Consider the following 22,152-nt stretch of genomic DNA (forward strand, 5'->3'; position numbering starts at 1 on the left):
TCTGCTTAAAATATAAAACTTAGGTTTTATTTTCATGTTTTTTTGGGGATCCCATAAACCAAGACAGTAAAATTATTATTGAGATTTCAAAAAATTACTTTCAAATTATGCTTTCTTACTCTGGTTAATAGGGGTCCTGGTGGCACCGAGAGTTAGTGTTTGACTGGTAACTACAAGGTCAGCTGTTTGAGCCCACCAGCCACGCCACAGGAGAAAGATGAGGCTTTCTGCTCCGGTAAAAAAATCAGAAACTTGGAAACCCACAAGGGGCAATTCTACAATGTCTGATAAGACTGCTATGAGTCAGGATAAACTCTGTGGTGGTGAGTTGGAGTTGTTTTGCAGTCTGATTAATAGGAGTACATTTTTGTTTTCTTTGTACTTTTTCAATGCAAGTGTTGTGATTGACTGCATCCTTTGAATGCTAACTTAAAAGTTGGCAGTTCAAAGCCTGCCATTGGCTCTGTGAGGCAAAGGTCTAGCCATCTACTTCCACAAAGGTTATCAGACTCACTGCCATTGAGTTGGTGCCGACTCATAGCGACCCCCGTGTGACCCTCCTGTGGGCTTCTGTAATGTTTACAGGCGTAAAAAGCCCTGTCTTTGTTCCGAGGAGCAGCTAATGGTTTTGAACTGCCAATGATGCGGATCTCAGCCCAATGGATAACCACAACCGAGAAACTTCCGAGTGGTTCTACGCCATCACGAGAGGTCTTTATGAGTTTAAATCCGCAATAACAGCAAAGAACATTTCATACTGAAGAGGGAGGGTGAACAACGCAGGGCTTGGATGTCAGTTGACTCACATTTCCACAGTGTGGTCTTAGGGAAGCTGCTTCATCTCTGAGGATATCCACCTGTTTTTGTGCAAAGTGGGGTTATTCAAGGATTTGGGTAAAAATATATAGCGTAGTGCTTATAATTCAGAAAATGTTGGTTCCTTTTTAAAAATAATTTTTGAGTAATTGAGAATAATTATTGGTAAAGTAACATGTAATTTAGAAGCAAAGCCAAATTAAGGACCCAAAGTATATATATGAATCTGTGTGCACACAACACACACACACACATATATTCAAGGACTTTGGAATAAAAATAATTTTCAAAGTATTGCTGCAAATTGTTTTTAAGGCGTTTCTACTGCTAAACCCCTTTTTTTTAAGTGCCCTCTAGGACGGTAGAATTACCCCTGTGGGTGTCCACGGCTGTAACTCTTCATGAGAGTAGAAGGATTCGCCCTGGTCCCACAGAGTAGTTGGTTGTTCTGAACTGTTGACTGTGGGGGACAAACAGATGGGTTCTGAGAGGGGTGGTTGTGTCATTAAGGGGTAAATTAAAGAAACATCAGACAAGAGTGGCGGTTCTCAAACTGTGGGTCATGACCCCTTTGGGGGTCAAATGACCCTTTCACAGGGTTCTCCTGATTCATAACAGTAGCAACATTAGAGTTATGAAGTAGCAACAAAAATAACTTTATGGTTGGGGGTCACCACAACATGAGGAAGTATAGGTTGTGGCATTAGGAAGGTTGAGAACCCTCAGCCATTCTTTAAGATGGGAATTTACTAATTGTATTTTGTAATGAAGATTAGATTACAATGTCGTTTCATGCACAGGAATGAGCAGTTCATCGTGTTTGGTAGCTTCTTGAGTTTGATGATACTTGAGTTTGAGACTTGGAGATCTAATCCAGGATTAACAATAAACTTGAAGGCCCCCTAATGCAAATTCCCCAGAGGCTCGGTCTACATGCAATTCAGAGTACCAAGTGAGCATCATTTACTGTAATGGAAATTCTGTCCTTGCAATAAAACAGTGTCAGATGAACAATCAAGCTGTGAACCCAAAGGTGGGCGAGCTGCTTCTGCAGCTGCAGAGATGAGAATCTTGTGAACTGTGTTCCAGTGTGATTGGATTCTCAGTTATGGAAACACAATACTTTTGTAATCTGAAATATCCCGACTTTCGTCTTTGTTTCCATAGGAAGAATTCTTCATGCTGGCACACGGATCCATTCCCTCACCCAGAATCCCAAAATTTATGTGGCTGCCGGGTAGGTCTTTTGCATTGATTTTCCTCTTTTAAAGTATCACTTTCAAGAAAAATGAGTTTATTCCAACTATAAATTGTTATCATTTTGATAGCTAAATGATTCCCTAAGACTCAATGTATTCGATCTATTTATGGGAAAATGTTTCATCACATGAAATGAACATTTACAGAACAAGGAAATTATATAAGCATGACCTTGCTTTTCTTATTGATCACCTGCCTGTGGGGTCACTATGAAATGAAATCAGCTCACCAGCACCTCAGAAGAACAACTGGTTATTAGCATTGCCCCCACCAGTAATGTTTGTTAAGCCAATGTGTCTATTTCAATAAAGGATGAATGAGCTAGAATTTTTCTTTGGGTAAAAAAGTACCTGAAATTTCAAAGCAGGATGTGACAAGGTACTACAAACTCTGTAGTTTAAAGGAGCCCTAATGGCAACTGTTGGGTAAACATTGATTGCTAACCTCAAACTCAGTGGCTCAAAATTCAGCAGGCAGAAGGCAAAGAAAAGCAACAACAAAGAAAGGCTAAAACTCGCATACTGCAGTGGTCCTCCTGCAGGGTCAGAGGCAACAGGGGCCGGGCACGCAGTATGGGCAAGCAGGCTGTGCAGTTCAAGGGAGCTGATTGGAATGGGAGAGGGTTGCCTGATCCTGGACGGTCTCAGCTCATCTCGAAGGTGAATGGCGTCAGAGCTCTTGGTCTCAGATGGAGTTCCCAGGAACTCAGAAAATGGCGGGGTCAGGTCATCTGGTTCCAAAACTAGTTCCTTTAGGCCCAGAGGGCTCGGAGGCAAGGCACCTGGTCTTGGAAGTCATTTCTGTCAGTTTATGGCACAACTGGTGTGAGATACCTGGTCCCCGATGGAGTTCCTGCCAGTTCAGAGAGCAGCTATAGTCAGCAAGTTTGATTCTGAAAGGAATTCTTGCCAGTCTGGCGGGTGGTTGGAGTCAGGTGCCCGTGCAACACTGAGCAATCTGCTAGTTTAGGATTACGATGTGCATGTCTCTAAAGGTGGTGTGCACCTGGTACCCTATACATGAAGGCAGGCTTCTGGTTTCAGGTGGACCAGGGGTGGCATGGGTGTCATTGACCTCCAGGTGGATGAGGATGGCAATTATTTACAATTCTCATTGCCTGGAGAATGTGTGAAAAAATATGTCGATCCTATCACTCTGTCTGCTGGTCACCAGGGTGGGCACTAGTGTTGCTCTGGAAGAATAGAGCCAATAATCCAGCTGATCCCTGTAGCACTGTGAGTTAGACCTTGGCCTACTAACCACAAGGTTGGTAATTCCAACCTACAAGCTGCTCCTCAGGAGAAAGATGAGGCTCTCTGCTCGCATACAGATGCATATGGTTTTGGAAACCCTACATAATGTTGCTATGAATTGGAATTGACTTGATGGCAGCGGGTTTGGTTTTAGTTTGGCCCCCATTGAGTGCCTCTTGCAAGAGTTCATAATGGCCAAGCTATGTCAGACTGAAATTCGTCATTTCCTTTGATCGCCTTGTTTACTGTTTTTGTTTAGCTTCCTCAGCTAATCAATATTTGATAATTTTCTATTATTTCTTCTGAAGGTCAAGGTTAAAATATCATCATCCATATATGCTTCATTTGGTCTCTAGTGTCTTTATTTTAGACTCTAAAATTTAGAGGGTCTGAGTAGCCTGTCTGCCTAGTTCACCATCTTCCCAGAAATTTACATCTTTCCCAAGCATTGCTATAAAGAATCTAAAGGCAATTCCCTAAACTCATATACTTCTACTTTGCTATACACACACACTCATTGCCATTGAATTGATGTTGACTCATAGAATTTCCAAGATTGCAACTCTTTATGGGAGTAGAAAGTCTGTCTCTCCAATAGAGCAGATGGTGGTTTCAAACTGATAACCTTGCTGTTAGCAGCTAAGTGGGTTACCACTGTACTACCTAAGCACCTTTACTTTTTTTATAGTGCTTACATATATATCAGAATCTAACATAACACTTGAGATAAATAGGGCTACTTTAAGTTTCTTTTTACAAACAAGAAAAATGAGCTCTAAAAGCTGAAGAAAAGTGTCGTAGAGTCTCAATTGTTTTTAACTTGATCTCAGACACGGAAAGTAGGCCAGCAAAGTCTTAGCCTTGTCTGTGACTGGGACAATGCCCCTCTAGTCTCTCAGGTCCTTATCTGTTAATTATTTAATGATTCAGAAACACACGGTTTGTTCTCTAGTAGTTCAAGAAGAAGCATTTGGTTTATATTTTAAACATTTGTAAAAGTAAGACATACCTTTGAATTCCCCTTTTCTCTTCCCTTTAGTTGCCTTGGACCCTTAGGGTGATCAACTGTAATAGCTCACTAGTGAAAAGTGTTTTCCATTAATCGTGTACCAAGCAAATCAAATGCACCTACAGGAAAGGTTGGAAATCTCTAAAGATAATTCACAGCGAAGGTCACAGACCAATTCTGACAGATCTTCCACCTCGGGAGCCCTGCTGGTGTGTGGCGGCCAACCAAAAGAGTCAGCTCAACCCACCAGCTACTCCATGGGAACCAGTTGAAACTGCTCCCGTAAAGACTTATTATCTTGGAAACTCAAGTAGTGTGTCTATGAGATGGGATTGAATCAAAGGGAGTGGTTTTTTTTATTGTTTTTTATTTGTTTTGGGGTGTGTGGGGGATTTAGAAATTTTATAAACTGGAACAGATAAAAGGCAATACATATGTATATGTTTTAAATTGAAATTAGGAACACTTTGATTTAGTTTAAAGTCCTATCAGCAAGTCTGCTTGTCACCTATAAATGATTTTACATTGTATATCTTTGAAACATATTGCAGAGGTGTCCCAATGGAAGCTCTGGTGCTCCCTACTTGAAAAACGATCTGGGCCACACTCTACTGAACCTCTCTGCCTTCGATGTGGAAGAGTATTTGCTGGTGGCTTCTGAAAAACCCAGGTGCGTTCAAGGTACACTGTTTTGTTGTTGTTCTCTGTGTGTTTCCCATTGTTTTTGAATTGGCTTGGGAAGCCTATTCTATTGTTTCAAATTGTAGTGTTCTTAAAAACTCAAAATTCTGCTACAAATGGGTTGCTCACAGAAATTCCAAGGATAGTCTGCAGTCCCTGATAAAATTTCTGACTGTTGATTATCTTTTGGACTGGGGCAAAGAAATAATGTCAATTGAGGTTCTATTAGAGTACAAGCAGGGGAATCAGAAATGTATACTTAATTTAGAATATAAGAGCAGATTAATTCCAGAGATAATGAAATAATTATCACCTTTTAAAATTCTATTGTGCAGTGCCTAATACAGGGACCTGCGTATTTCTGCTGTCTTACAACTCTCATAGGTTTCATAATTTTTGAAAATAACAAGACAAAACAAAAACAAAACCTGTTTTGTGTGTAAGGAGGTAAGTGTAGATAAAGGAAAAGCAATAAAAACATACTGCTTTAAACTACTTATCATTTTCCACTCCATGAGATTACTTATAGCTCCAAAAACGGAACAATGCTTCCCAATCACTACTGAATGCACCCAATAGCTATTTACCATAGTACCCAGAGTGCCCCACCCTGGATACCTGTCTTATTAGTTGCCATTGATTTGGCTACAAATCATAGCAGCCTTAGGTACAATAGAATGAAACAAGTCCTGGTCTTTTCTCACCTTCATGACCACTGATATGTTTGACTCTTTTGAGGTGTTATTGTTCAGACTAGGTGGCACATCCTGCTGAACTATCTTGGACTTCCTGCACGATTTTGGGATCCATAGGGTTTTCATGGACTAATTCTGGGAAGCGGATTTGACAGACATTTCTTCCTAGTCCATCTTAGTTTGAAAGTCATGTTCTTCTGAAAGTCTTCCATCACAGGTGACCCTGCTGATATTTGAAATACTGGTGGCCTCATTACCAGCAACATATCACAGTATGGCAAGTGAACAGATCATTGGTGGGGACATCTGCCCTACTTTAAGTAATTTGCAAGTTTCTTTTCTGTGGTCTCACATTTTATGGTCTTTAAAAGTGTTCTAAAATCATTACTTTTCTACCTGTATGGCTATTAAAAAAAATGGAGGCATTTAGGTCCTCTGAATTTAAAATAGTACCTGACACATAAATAGAACTCAATTAACACTTGTTGAATGAATTAATTTCAGCTAAGTGAGACTGTGTCATCATTCCTTTACCTCAACGTTTGAAGAGAACCATCTTTAACTTGACCTTGCTTGCCTTGACTCTGGAATAAGATTATTCTTCACTTTCTTTTTATCCAGAAAACATGGCATGGAATCTAATACATACTTTTATTTATGATGTTTAAGACTTTGGGGAGATCACATAGCTTCATATAGCAAATAGGTTATTCAAACCCAGTGTAGTGTATGATACAATGAAGAGCTGGGTATGGTGAAACCCAAAAGAGAAGGAATATCTAACCCAAGTGACATGTTCAGAGATGCCTTCCACAGCAAGGCAGCATTTGCACTGAGTATTAAGAAAGCATGTCTAGCAAAGATAAAATATTATAAAGACTTGATTACTTAAAAGATCATGAAAAATCTATTAGTTATGACTTGTTTATAGGGGAATGGCCTTAATTAAAATATAGTGCTAGTGATCAAAGTTGTAACCTTTGCCTGATATTTACCAATGTTGTCAGTTTAGATGTGTATACAATGATGTAGAGAACTTTATCAATGCTTTTTACATAAGCAATACCTCTACTATATTCCTGCATACTAGGCACGGTCAGCAGCATGCTGTTGGTTAATTCACAGGTGATGAATGTTCAGATAACTACTCTCCTAAGGCCATTGCAATTGGTAATGAAACACTTGTACTCTGACTGGAAATTCATGAACTCTTCAAGGGAAGAACTAACACAATGCTTAATGTTGATAGGCTTGGAGGTTGGTCTTTTGGAGAGCAAGTCTCTGAACAAGCTGAAGATGCCAATTCAAATTTGTCAAAACCAGAACCTCTGGCAAAGGTAACGTGTGTGTGTGTGTGTGTGTGTTGAGAGAGAGAGAGAGAGAGAGAGAGAGAGAGAGAGAGAGAGAGAGAGAGAGACTGGCTTTGAGAACATATTCTATTCAGATATCTATTTGGGAGATTAAATGAACTACATCAAATTCTGGTGTTTGTTGCTGTGAAATATGAATATTCCCTTGAAATAGAAAATTAACATTTATTAGACTATATAAAACTATCACATAGAGGTTGTTTGATGTTAAAACAAGGACCCATCTAATAGATCCAAATGCGGTGATACACTAAATTTAAAGACACTTATACCTGAGATAACTGGAAATATCACCAGTTTCCCGTAGAGCCAAGCAGTCCTTCCATACCCAGAGTTGAATCCCTCAGCTCCCAGAGCAGAAGGGTCTAAAGTGAACATGACAAGAACAGCAGCTATGCAGAACTATTCTTAGGGTCCTTGGCTTTTCCAGCCCTGCCAGCACTATTTTTAGGAAAGAGAAATCAAAGAGGTTTCAAGTATAAAGAGGACAGAGAATTAAAATGGTAAATCTACCAGCAGTAATAGAGAGAACTGGTGGATGCCAGAGACTTTCTAAGGAAAAAAGTCCACAAAACCTGAAGATGAGGAAAATTTAAAGATTCACCACTTTTGGCTTCAATGATTGAGCACACAGGATTGTGTTTGATTGAGAGAGAAACTGGGACACAGTTAAAAACAAACGCAAAACATTGAAAACAAAAACACAGACAAACAAACAACCCGATGCTTATTGTTTGACTTTGGATTCAGAGTAGAATTGACTGAGGAGAGTTCCCTGCTGTAATCTTCAAAGGAGCAGACTTCTGTTTCTTCTCTGGTGGGGTCACACTGCTGGTCTTTTGGTCATAGATGATAGCTCAACCCTGCACCTGCCAGGCGCCTTATTTATGTACCAACACATTAAAGATACAGAATACTATGTAGAGCTTCTTTCTTTATACTCTACATGCTGCCTCAACTCTTAAACTCACCATATAGCTAATGAAATAATAATGATTTATGTCAAATACAGAAAGTAATTCAAAGCACAAACAGGAAACAAACAACAACAAAACCCCAACAGCATTAACTAAAAAACAAACAAACAAACAAACCCCTCAGAAGAACCTTAATCAAAAAGAAAACAGAATATTAAAAGAGCCTGAAACAACTCTCGATTAGGTCAAATGGAAGATCAAAGGATATAGCATTGCACGTTAACCGAACTGATGCATCTTCTTTCTGTATGATAGTAAGGGTGTTCACGTTTGCGGACAACGTTCAGAGGGAATTCACCAGAGACGTAATCCATGTGCGTCCCTAGAAATGAATTTTGGGCTTACACTGTCATCCATAGTCTCCTGCAAATTGGTTGTTCACTATTGGAGCTCTGATACCATTCTCTCTTTCAGATTTGGATTTTATTATTTACAATCTGTGGAACAGAAAGGTGGTTGTGCTTCTTCCACATGGACTTAGGTGATCCCTCACTTAGGTGATTGCTTGATTCAAGAACAGCCTTTTCTGACCTAGACACTATTCTTTCTCATAGGCAGGTACTCTCTGGTTTCTGCACCACATTTTGCTACCGCACAGATCTTCAGTGATCTCTTCATTAGAGTGAAAATCAAGCAGGCCCATGTCATATGAACTAATAGTTCTAAATTGGGGCTAGAATGAAGTGTGAGCCCAAAATCCATTAAAAAGGAATTAGTAATAATGCAATTCAATTAATAAAGAATTAGTAATATGAATATAATTACCTATGTATAATATTAATATTGCTTGATAATATCCATATATTTGTGAGAACACATTTCCTTGATATAAACACAAAAAGTATCTTTTTCAGTCATTGAGCCAGATCTTCTAAATTGTTTGCTACAGAGGACTATGCTTGTTGGAGCATTTTAATTGGTGTCCTGTCCATCTTGTAGCTTTGTTTTCCACCAGTTCATTCAGTGTAGCTTGAACTTCTTGCTTCAAACACATCAGTTTTGATCATATGTTCCTTCTTAAAATGGTTGAACATCAACCAAATGTTTTTGGTACGGTGTTTCTGTGTCTTCCTTTCTTCTTGCACTGTTCTGTATTTCTTATGGAGTCTTTCAATATTATAATTTAAAGCTTGATTTTTTTGGGTCAATTCTTTCAAATTGAGGAATGTGGAATATGTTTTTGCTTCTAACTCCAGGTCTTTGCTCATTTCATTAAAATAATTTACTTTGTATTCTTAGACAGCCCTTTGAAAATTTATGTTCAGCTCTTTTGCTTCATCACTTTTTCCATTAAAAATTTATTTCCATTTTTATTATTATTTTTGGAATAGCAGGTTTCTTAAAAATTCTTTCAATGGCCAGAATAAGTGACTAGGTTAACATTTCAGTCACTGATTCTAGCTTTTTATGAGTAAATTTTGATATTGGTCTGAAAACTACAAATATTATATTCTAACTTTTTCCTCCCGGCCCCCTCATTTTATTTTAGCCTCTCTACATTCTAGAGCAGTGGTTCTCAACCTGTGGGTCATGACCCCTTTGGGGGTTGAATGACCCTTTCACAGGGATCACCTGATCCATAACAATTGCAAAAGTAGTTATGAAAGAAGCAATGGAAATAATTTTATGGTTGGTGATTCACCACAACATGAGGAGCTGTATTAAAGGGTCGCAGCATCAGGAAGGTTGAGAACCACTGTTCTAGAGTAACGCTCAAACTCTCTTCTGAGTTCCTTTTTTTCATTTCTTTCTCTTTTAAACGGCCTCTGTCTTTCTTCTTTTATATTGTTTCAGACGCCATCTTACAACTTGTCTGGTTATCTGTATTTACTGTTCAATGTGTAAAATCTACTCATGAAATTGCCCCTTATTTTAGGTGGGATTTTTTTGAAGGTTATAGGTTGCATCTGGTGGATCTTAAATTTTTTTCCTTTAGTTCCTATTTGAGCTTACCTTTAAGCACTTGCTGATCTGCTCCATGATTGACTGAGGTTCTTGAACTCCTCCATACTGTATTCATAGTTGTCATTGGTTTAATTCCTGTAATTCCATCTAAAGAGGTTCATATATATAGTTGATGCTTATGTTCCTAATAAGAGGTATGCGGGACTCATAGAACAATGTTATCAATATCTCACCACTTGTCTGTCACTTTGTTATACTGTGATGGCCCGTGTGTCACGATGATGCTGGCAGCTCTGTCACTTGTATTTCACATACATTCATGCTCACCCAAAGTGAACCTGATTCAGCAGAGCTTCCGAACTAAAACAGACTATGAGGAAGGAATTCGGAGAAATTCAACACTGAAAATCTTATGGATAGTAGGGGGATATTATCAGATACTGAAAATTTCATGAAAAGAAGCAGGTCATTGTCAGAGATTGTGCCAGAAGATGAGCCCTTCGGGTCAGAAGGCACTCAAACTATAACTGAGAAAGAGCTGCCTTTTCAAAGTAGAGTTGACCATAATGATGTCTGAGTAAAGCTATTAGGAGCAAAGGATTCAGGCCACTCATTTGCTGAAGAAACATGACTCAAAATGAGAAGAAAGAGCTGCAAACATTCATCAATAATTGGAACTTGGAATGCATGAAGTATTAACCTAGGAAAATCGGAAGTCATCAGAAATGGAAGATTGAATTAATATTACAGAGCTGAAATGGGCTGGGAATGTCCATTTGAATCTGAAAACCACATGGTTTATTACTAGGAATGAAAAATTCAAGAGCTATGAAGTCACATTCATCATCAACAAGGATATTTCAAGATCTACTTTGACGTGTAATGCTGTCTATGAGAGGACAATTCCACCCACACACAGGACTATTATTTGGATTTTTGCATTAACCACTAAAGCTATCAATGAAGAAATTAAAAAATTTTTGAACATCTTCAATATGAAATCTATCAAATATACAAATTATTGGCGATTTGATTACAAAAGTTGGCAAACAAGGGAAGGAACAGTAGTGTGAAAATATAACATTGCTGACAGAAATGAAGATGGAGATTACATTAATGAATTTTGTAAGACTGATGATTTCTTCATTACAAATATTTTTAACAACAGAATAATTGACACTATACGTGGATATTTCCAAACGCAATAAACAGAAATCAAACGGATACTATCTGTGGGAAGAAGACAGTGGGGAAGCTCAATATGAGCAGTTAAATCTAGGCCCGGGGCCAACTGGTAAACAGACCATCACGTGCTCAGACGCACATTCAGGTTGAAGCTGAAGAAAATTAAAGCAAGTCCATGAGAGCCAAAATACAACTTTGAGTCTCTTATCTGAATACCAAGGACATCTCAAAAACAGATTGGATGCATTGAACACTAATGACAGACAACCTGATAAGTGGGGGATGACATCAAAAGCACCATACTTGAAGAAATCAAAAAGTCATTATAAAGAAAAATAGAAAGAAATGATCAAAGTGGATATAAGAAGAGACTTTGACACTTCTTTCTAAATTGTAGAGTAGCAAGGCAAATCACAGACATGATTCAGTAAAGATCTGGACAGAAATTTTCAAAGGGCAGCTCGAGAAGACAAAGTAAAATATGATGAAATATTTAAAGACTTAGAAAACCAAAACAGAAGAACGTGCCCAGCATATCTTAAACTGAAAGAATTCAAAAAATGGAAGCCTCAAGTGGTAATATTAGAAATTCAGTGGGAAAAATATTGGATAGTACAGGAAGCCTCAAAGAAAGATGGAAAGAATACACAGTCACTGTATTAAACAGAACTAATTGATATTCAACCATTTCAAGAGGTAGCATATGAGCAAGAATCAAGGGCACTCAAGGAAAAAGTCCAAGCTGGGCTGAAGGCATTAGACAAAAATAAGACTCCAGGAATTGAGAGAATACCAATTGAAGTGATTCAACCAGTTGACAAGCACTGGAGTCACTTACTGAAATATACAGAGAGAGTTTGAAGGCAGCTACTTGGTTAATTGACTGGAAGAGATTCATATTTGTACCCATTCCAAAGAAAAGTTAACCAGTAGATTTCCCAAATGATAGAACAATATTGCTGATATCACATGTAAAATTTTAAAGAAGTATATTGACAGGTTGCTGCCAGAGGTTCAGGCTGAATTCAGAAACGACCGTGGAACAAAAGATATTGCTGATGTCAGATGTATCTTGGCTGAAAGCAGAGAATGGATATTTATTGTGTTATATTGGTTATACAAAGGAATTCAACTGTGTGTTCCATAAAAAACTATAGATATCCTTGAGAAAAATTGGAAATTTCATAAAACTTCATTGTATTCACACAGAATTTGTACACGGATCAAGAGACAGTTATGCAAACACAACAAGGGAATACTGCATGATTTAAAATCAAGAAAGATGACAGAGTTGTATCCTCTCACCATACTTATTCAATCTGTACGCGGAGCTAATAATCAGAGAAGCAGAATTATATGAAGAACAAGGTAACATTAGGATTGGAGAAAGGTTTATTAATTACCTGCAACATACAAATGGCACGACCTTGCTTGCACGGTGAGGAGGATTTAAGAACTTGCTGATGAAGGTGAAGGATTGGAGCCTTCAGTTTGGATTACAATTCAATGTAAAGACCAAATTCTTCATAACTAGACAAATGTCACATTATGATATCCAGATAAAATATTGTAGTTGTCAAATATTTCATATTGCTTGAATCCACAATCATGGAATCCAGTCAAGAACTCAAACAAGGCATTGTTGTATTGTGTAAACCTGTGGCACAAGACCTCCTTAGAATATTGAAAAGCAAGACTGTTATTTGTGCTGCCCAAGCCCACAAGTCCAACATTAGCCCATATGTCTGACACCAATCCACAAAGTCCTCCTCCATCTCACAAAACATATACAAGGATGCCGACTGCAGGAGGAAAGTCAAATTAGTGAATGTGTAAGCATCTCAGCGCCGGCAGGGGTCTTCACACAGCTGCCCCGGTACCCAGGGATGCATCGGGGTAGGTCCATGTGGCTTCTCATTGGGGATGTCTTGCAGGAAGTGAGCCTTGCCACCTGAAGCAGGGAACTGGCTAAGGCAGCTGCATCTGGTCTGACCATTACAAAGCAAGAGACCTGAGTACTAGAAAGGTGAGACTCACTGAGCCACTAATTTCCCTGCCCTTCAATTAACCCCACATATGTTTATCAGCCAGGTGGGCACAATAAACCATAAATATCTCAGTGGTCTTTGTACTTTGGTTTGTATCCCTTGCTTCAAGAGAGCCCAATGAATGGTGCCTTGTGACTAGTGTATGTTAACTATTTTAATGCACTCTTTGCTTATTATTAAATGTATTCACCTTGAGGGCATGATTCTGCCTCTGTGAATGAGTGTTTTTGAAAGTTTTACCGGATCACCAACCCCCTGTTTGTGTAACTAGTGTCTAGTCACTTGAGTTTAATCTGTATAAGTCCAAAATCCATTTTTTGCTGTCAGAAGTGAGTCTATACTTGTATAATTTCCTTTTCTCAACAGTGTTTTAAATTCTAAACCATTTGCTAACTTAATGACATTAAACTATATTATGCTCTAGAGGAATGGTTTATACAGTTTTCTTTCATAAAATGATAATGATGTCTCTAAAATGAAGCAGAGACATATGTAAACCATAGATAGAGGTTTCAAACTCACATTTAATTCTAGTCCCAATATGAGAGCCTTGCTTGATGCTCACCTTCATGAAGAGATCCTTGAAGATATAGGTTCTATAGCGAAGTATGTTGAGGAAACCAGCTAACAGAAAGATTAGCAGATGTCAATCTTCAAACAAACAGCCATCTAAGTAAGGCACCAATTAAGCCCACAGGTAAAAGTCCACATGATCACACCATCCTGTGTGATCCAAGGATTGTAGATAATAAAATCCAAATCTGAAGGAGGGAATAGTATCAGAGCTTAAATTGTGAACACAAGGTTTTCAGAAGACTGCGGATGACTGTGGAAGCCCACGATCCATTTCCAAGTTCCTCACATGGATTCAGTCTGTGTTAAATCCTCTCTGACCATTCTTGAGGGATGTGAATAGTCTTGCTATCATCATGAGAGCATTGCAAAGTTGACTATGACAGATATGCAGTAAGGTTAAAATGTAATACGATAACATAAAGCAGATATGAAGCACCTTCTGATGAAGGTCAAATTCTGTTATCTGCATTCATTGCAACTCAGTATAAAGAAAACAGAGGTCTTTACATCTGGTCCAGTAAACAACATCATGATAAGTGAAAAAAAGTTAAAATTGTCATTTAACTTGGATTGAGCATCAAAGTCCATGGAGGTAGCAGTCAAGAAACCAAATGACATAGTCTATTTTGGCAGATCCGCCACGAAAGACTGCTTTAAAAACTGTAAAGAGCAAAAACGTTACTCTGTGGAGTAAGGTGTGCCTGACCCAATCTATGATATTTTCCATAGCTTCATACACATGTGAAAGCTGAACAATGAATAAGGAAGACTGAAAAAGAATTAATGCCTTTGGATTATGGTGTTGACAAAGAATATTAAATATACCACTGTCTTCCAGAAGAATGAACAAATCTGTATTGGCAAAAAATACAGGTGGCTTCAAAAAGCTCACAGATAATTGGGATTAAAAGATCATTTAAATTTCAAGTCACTTTTCAAGCCTTCTGATACAGCAGGCATTCTCCGTAGAAGTGACAAAGATAGTGAGCATTCATCTCACACAGCTGGGGTGTGTCAACAGGAAGGGCCGGCTCTGGAGAAGGCCAGCGTGTTGGTGAAAGACAGGGTGCGTGGAAAAGAAGATCCTCAAACACCGATGGATGCAGTTACTACAGCAATGGACTCAAACAGAGGAAGATTGTGAGGGTGACTCCGGAACTCCCAGTGCTTTGATTTGTTGTACGTAAGGTTACTATGAGTCAGAACTGACTGGATCGCTCCTAACAACAACAACCACAACAACCACAAAATACAAGGTTAACGAAAATATTAGACCTTCAAATAAGTGGATGGTATAATGTCTGCCACAATGAACTCCAATCCGATGATGCCGCTTCAGGACGGCGCGGGACTGTTTTCTGTAGGGCGTCTATGGATTTGAACCAACGAGGGAGAGCTAAAACAGTAACACGCGAGGGCAGAAAGCCAGTGTGTCTACTCTGTCATGCTTCTCATGGTTTATGCCAAACTAGCAAAGTTAATGATGATGAAGAGTGTTGTCTGTTCCAGATTCACTCTGTGGACCACAGGTCCTTTAAGAAGCTTTCCACAATGTGATCTCTGCCAAAAGTGATCACGGGCCTTGTGGGATCTGTTCAGAAATTCTGCGTTCGGTTGACATTGATCCATGTCTGCTTTCCTTTGCAAGCAGTGGATGTGAGAAGATTTGTAGCTTTATATGAAAATATCAAGATTCATGGTTTAATAGGGATAATCTAACATACATTTGCTAGTGTTTAAAACATTCTATGACACTATTATCAAAGTTTCCCTAGTTTGGAGAAAGGATCACTTTATTGTCTTGAATGATATTTTACCTTTTCAATCTATTTAAGGCCCAAACATTCTCATTTGCGGTGCTTGGTTATCTCACTTTATCTATTTTATTTTCTGCACTACCATGTTTGTGTGGTGATTGTTGGCATTTGTATTGTTTTCTGACATGTGCTTTGCCAGCATATGAGTGCAGATGAATTGTATATGAGCCTTTATGAAGCAGAAATGAAGCTCTTCCCAAAAAGCTGAGTCATCATACTATTGCAATGAAGTATAAAAAATAACCAATTGTGATAAAAAATACTGGGTACTGAAGCCATGCCAGGTCATAACATAACACAGTAATTAATGACAAGTCTTTCATTTCTGCCTTTAGGGTCCCTTCCCAAGGCAGATTCTGCATGCTCTGCATAATTATTTTGAAGGGAAAATGGAAAATTTGCATTAAAATATGTTTAATGCATGATTCATTATACTGTAAAGTCTCTTATCACAACTTCACGAGTTATAACATCCACATCTTGAGCATTTAGCTTATTTCGTCAGAACACTTTATTTTTATTTTTTTTAGTCCAAACACTTTTTAGAGTGTGCACCCTCAGAAAGAGCAAGTGACCGTATTTTCCTTCTTGGTCTTATGAGTCCCCCACTGCCTATCTGCTAGAGTTGATGCCACAGCATGGAGACTGGCGGGTTATAAGTTGAAACAGTATGGCGCCTATATTCTGTTGGCAGATAGGACATTATGGACCTGAATATCTATTGAGTGAGTTTCCTTTACAGCTACTTAGTTGCTTTTGTGAGGAGCTTGTGTCTTGTGACACAGGCTCTGTTTTGTGGTCCTTGTAATATTATCCTAAAAGATTAAGTTCCTCTTTCTTATATTGGTGCTGATTATTTCCTGGTTGGAGTCGGTCAGGAAGGAAATCTCCCAACCAACCTGCAGAACCCATTCCAGTGCTTCAGAGAAAACATTCCCAGCAGAAAAAAAATAATAATAAAGCAAAGGAGAGGCAGCCCGAACTTATCACATCTGCTGAGGCAGGTCGCCAGCCATGCAGAGAGTACACCTAGCCAAGCTCAGCCAGGTGCAGTCTATAGTAATGGAACTCTGCAAACGCGAAGCTAAATGAATGCTTATTATTGATGTCACTGAAATTTGTAATTATTTGCCATGTTTTAGCTTCCAAAAGAGATCAGGACCTCAAACACAGTTTAAGAACATATATTGCTTTGGGTAGAAAAAAGACAAGGAAAAGGCACATCATCTGGAAGATGGAGAACATTCACACAAGGCCAAAATGGCATCAAATCATTCACAGTTAGGAAGCTAGTTAATTAAAGCATGGAGCAAAGGAAATTGTCACAAATTTACGACTGGTGGCAGAACAATACAACAATTACAGGTGGGACTACAGAATAGGGAACAGGACTATGATTGGGACACGTACATTATGTTATATAGAGCAAAATGCCTGCACGATTTGTCCAGGGCCTTCTGACTAAGACTTTCAGGTCATGCCTGAATGACTATGCGATGTCCCATACTCTTCTCAGTGTGGTGATCTCCATCCAGGACGTAGCCAGGAAAGCCCCTCAGAGAGATTGCCCCTCCATGGGTTGGCCTGAGGGTAGTCCTGGTAGCAGAGTTGAGCTGTTAACCTCAAGAGCAACAGTTTGAAACTACCAGCTGCTCCGAGGAAGAAAGACGAGACTTTCTGTTCCTGTAAGAGTTAGTTTAGAACCCAGAGGCGTATCCCTCCGCTGTCCTGTAAGGTCAATACGCGCAGAATCAACTCAACAACACTGTGTTTCCTTTGAGGTTTTGGTGGGGAGGAATCTGGCAGGAGAGAGAGAGGATAAAATCTTTCTAATGAACTTGCCTGAGGGCAAGATGATCTACATTCTTGATTAATGATCAGAAGGAATTCAATAGAGGCTTCATCGACATAGGACTCTACAAATGGATTTGGGGTGTTCAGTATCACCCATAGTTTTCTGCAAATGGGGTGCCCAGGGTTTATGCTTTAAGACAGTCATGTAGGCATCAACTAAGTCTACATGGAAGAAGAACACCAACCTGTATGGTCCAAGGACTGTATATAATATAGTCCAAATCTGGAGGAGAGAATGGTACTAGAGCTTAAATTGTGGTTTTCAGAAGGTTATGAATGGCATTGGAAGCCCCAAATCCATTTGCAAAATCTACGCACAGACACACTGAGTAACCCCATCAGGGGAAGGAGCGCCAGAAGAAGCCAGTCCCTGGAATGGAGCATCCTGCTTGGCCAAGAGGAGGCCAGTGCCAAAGAGAACGCCATCAATGCGCTGGATCGACAGTGGTGGCAACAGTGGACTCAGGCATAGGAACAATAATGAGGATGGCACAGGACCAGGCAGTGTTCTGTTATGTTGTGCATAGAGCCGTTATGGGTCAGAACCAACTGGGTGACTTCTAACAACAAAAAAACCCACAGATTAAGTCTCAGTGGACTCTCCTCTAACCAGAGTCAGGTATGTGAATAGCCTTCTTTTCAGAAAGAGAGTATTGCAAAGAAATTACGGTAGACGTAGGTTAAAATTTAATGTTTGATTTGAACTTGCTTTTGAACCGTATACGTTATTTCAATTTAAACAACAATGACGTGGAGATGCAGATGGAGTAAGCCTGCAGTGAAACCCCCGCATCATAGAGCAAGGGCTGTGAACAGCCTTGCTGTTCTGCAGAATGCACCGGCAAGTGAACAATGGCAGATGTAATATGGTTACATTTTAACAGCTGACCATTTGATTTCCATGTTGACCCATTTAAAAGCAATTCTAGCTTTTAATATTTTCTAGGTTTTTTTTAAGTAAAGTCTTTCTCTATTTTATTTTGTTATTGTTTTTATTTTTTAATCATTTTATTAGGGGCTCATACAACTCTTATCACAATCCATACATACATCAATTGTGTAAAGCACATTTGTACATTCATTGCCCACTTCATTCTCAAAACACTTGCTCTTCACCTAAGCCCCTCGCATCAGATCCTCATTTTTCCTCTCCCTTCCCGCTCCCCCCTCCCTCATGAACCCTTGATAATTTATAAATTATTATTTTGTCATATTTTACAGTGTCTGACCCTTCACCCACTTTTCTGTTGTCTGACCCTCAAGGATGAGGTTATATGTAGATCCTTGTATCGGTACCCCCTTTCCAACCCACCCTCTCTCCACCCTCCCATTATCACCACTCACACCACTGGTCCTGACGGGATCATTCACCCTGGATTCTCTGTGTTTCCAGTTCCTATCTGTACTAGTGGACATCCTCTGGTCTAGCCAGATTTTTTTTTATTCTTTTTTTTCAAGGAATGAGAGAGAGTGAGAGAGAGTGTGAGAGTAAGTGAGTGTGAGTGTGAGAGTGAGAGTGAGACTGAGAGTGAGAGTGAGAGTGAGAGTCAGAGCTAGCCAGATTTTTAAGGTAGAATTGGAATCATAGTATTTGTGGGGGGGAAGCATTTAGGAACTAGAGGAAAGTTGTATGTTTCATCTCTGCTACATCACAGCTTGTGACTGGCTTGTCTCCTCCCCGAGACCCTTCTGTAAGGGGATGTCCAGTGGCCTACAAATGGGCTTTGCATCTCTACTCCGCACTACCCCCCTCTTTCACTATGATAAGATTTTTTGTCCTGATGATGCTTTATACCTGACCCCTTCGACACCTCGTGATCACACAGGCTGGTGTGCTTCTTCCATGTTTATCTGTATTTTTTAGTGCTTTGGTATGATTGCTGTATATGAAATCTAGAATAGGTAAGTCTATAGCAACAATAACTGGATTAATGATTTCTTGGGGGTGGGTAGGAGTTTGGGGAGATCTGGAGAGCTAATAACAATGAGTACAGAAAGAAGAAAGGGTTCTAAAATTGTGGTAATGATTATATAATTCCTTTAGATAGGATTGAACTATTGAATTGTATGGTATCTGTATTATACGCCAATAAAACTGCTTAAAAGAAACTGGTTCATGCGTGAATTATGTTTCCAAACTAAATACTTTTCTCCTATTTTTCACTAAAATATTGAAATATAGATATTGATGGTTGAGTTAGTAATTTTAATAATATTTAACTTAATCTAAATAACATCATCATTGACCTTTTTTCTCCTTCACATTTCCCTTATGTGACAGGTATGCTACTTTATTCTCTGTGCTCAACAAATGCTCAGTGCCAGCTATTTTAAGAAATAATGTTTCATGTTCAGTTATTAGTTTGAAAGTAATCTTATTTTTTTCCTGGTGATATTCCATGCCTTTAATTTGCAGGTCAAATTTCATTAACTTACCAATTGAGAAAGATTTAAAAAAAATGATGGGCGTGAGTTCTTTTCTCCCTGTGAGGAAATAATTATATAGCAACATTCACATTTGTTCTGGCAAAAGTAAATCTATTTTTAGGTATAAATTATATGCTTGAGATAAATATAAAATTAGCAGACTGGAATTTACTGCTCACTGCTATGCAGGAAGGCACATTATTTTGAGAACTGCATTCAGGTGCTGATGAAGCTAATTGACATATGCATTCCATTTGTCCAAGAATAGCTAAAATGGGCCGGAGAGCTAATTTTATGAGCGACATTAAATTATCTTTCTTTTTTTAGGTGTGGTATAATCAGAAAGGATTTCATTCTCTACCTTCCTACTTAAATCATCTAAACAACCTTATTTTATGGCAACATTTACCCCCTTCCGTGGACTGGAGAAAATATGGTAATGTTATTTTTCATGCATTATAGTTCATTATTTTGATGCAAGGATGCTTTTAAATATGAAAGAAGCAGAGAAGCCTGTATAACAAATATGAAGAATAGTAGAGAAGTTTGTATTTGGCAAGTCAATTAATGAATATTTATAACATCATAGGCTCAATTTGCTTTTATTTGTGTGCTACTAGAAATCTCTGCCTTGGAATTATGGCCTCATTTATAAAATGAGAATAAAAGGTGACTTGAGGGCCTTCTTTTAAAATTATTTTATTCTATCACCTGAACAATATAGAAATAAGAATAATTTCAACTCTTGGAAGACTTTGGTATATGGAATATTGTTATAGAAAGTAACTAGCTGTATGCATTATTATTGAGGAAGTGAACATCTCACTTTGATTTTTGCTGTACTCTCAATTCACCATTTATCTACATTGACTATCAATTGTCTATGTCTTCTTAATTTGATAAATTATACAGGTTCATTTTTGAATCCAGAGTAATTTGTTTAATTTTAGGAATGCTTGTAGGTTTTAGTTGGATAAGTTTTGATCAGCAAATTAATTCAATTTCAGTTTTAAAAAGAAAGAAAACAAAAATATGAGTAGCAACAGGCTATTTCCATAGTTTATTTACAAACTATTCTTATACAATGGTCCACAGAGAAATGAATGCCAAATAATCATCTCATATTATTAACTGTTCCAAATTTGATTTCATTTTCCACATTTATTTTTCCTTTGCTATCATTTTTACAATAATTTGTGACACTAATTATTTTAGAATTACCATTGGTAATATAAACTGTATAGATTATATATCCTTTAAGTTACATATCCATGTAAGTTGGCACTATTTGCCCACTTCACTCATCAGGAAACTGAAGCAAAATCACCCACCAGCTGTGACAGAGAGATTTCAGCAGTGGGATGTGATTGGGCTCTACACCTGTCGCGGTTGTTCCGTGCCATTGGCTAGCTTCCAACTGCTAGCCACACCGGCTGTGCAACAGAACACCAGCTAGCACTGCACCATCCCAGTCATTGTTCTGATGTTTGAGCCCGTTGGCTCTAGGTCTAGTTAGCACCAAACCTTTTGCTGTTTTCACTATGTCAAACTGGGCGGCCACTAATGGTAGGCATGGGTAGGACAGTTGCATTAAGGCGTCATGAACAGTGGATCTTCTATAATGGGCAGATGTTTGACTGAAGCCAAGTATTATCAGTGCAGAGAAATCAAAGCATATTCTCCAGTTTTACCTCATAATGGTGAGTAGAGATGGATAATAGTTCCTTTATCTGAGATCATTTACAGCCAACTTCTGGATGGTCTTGACTGAACAGGTGGAACAGATAAGAAGTGTGAACTTAATACAATGGAGAGTATAGAGCCATGGTCAACATTTGGAAATGAAAATGATGTAATCAACGGTATGGTAGTATGTTAGATAGAATCATTTGGAAGCCATTGTTTAATAGTGGGAGGTCAGGTAGCAATCTCATAATCAGTTAGGTTGTTGCTCACAATTGAGAGAAAACTGAGACATGGCCAAGCATGACCCTAGAGAAGTTAATGAGAAAGTTGAGAAAGCTGGAAGAGGTAGGGGACTAGGATTCAGTGGAAGGAAAGGAAAAAGCTCAAATTACTTGACACATCAAATATGTAGAAGGGGTGAAAGTACTGTCCATTGAAATTGTGTATTTTCCTCAGTATTGAGCCTGTTGCTCAAGAATAAGTTCACATGACTCGAGGCACTGCTTTCCACAATGGCAATTCTTCTCCCTCCTTCCCTGGTGCTCTGCTGCCTGGGTGCTCCGGAACGTGCTCAGCTCAGCAACATATGCTGA

General features: G+C 38.7%; 1 protein-coding gene across 1 annotated transcript in view; it reads left to right on the top strand.

Annotated features, from left to right (window-relative positions):
• ABCA13 (ATP binding cassette subfamily A member 13) overlaps window positions 1–22,152 on the top strand; it is a 458,452-nt gene that overhangs the window by 330,879 nt on the left and 105,421 nt on the right. The window contains exons 40-43 of the mRNA XM_075557314.1: window positions 1,984–2,053; window positions 4,890–5,008; window positions 6,964–7,051; window positions 20,201–20,309. Coding sequence (XP_075413429.1) covers window positions 1,984–2,053; window positions 4,890–5,008; window positions 6,964–7,051; window positions 20,201–20,309 — 386 coding nt within the window. The remainder of the gene's footprint in view (window positions 1–1,983; window positions 2,054–4,889; window positions 5,009–6,963; window positions 7,052–20,200; window positions 20,310–22,152) is intronic.

Source organism: Tenrec ecaudatus, chromosome 9, assembly GCF_050624435.1.
Source record: "Tenrec ecaudatus isolate mTenEca1 chromosome 9, mTenEca1.hap1, whole genome shotgun sequence".
In the NCBI taxonomy this organism is placed as follows: Eukaryota; Metazoa; Chordata; class Mammalia; order Afrosoricida; family Tenrecidae; genus Tenrec; species Tenrec ecaudatus.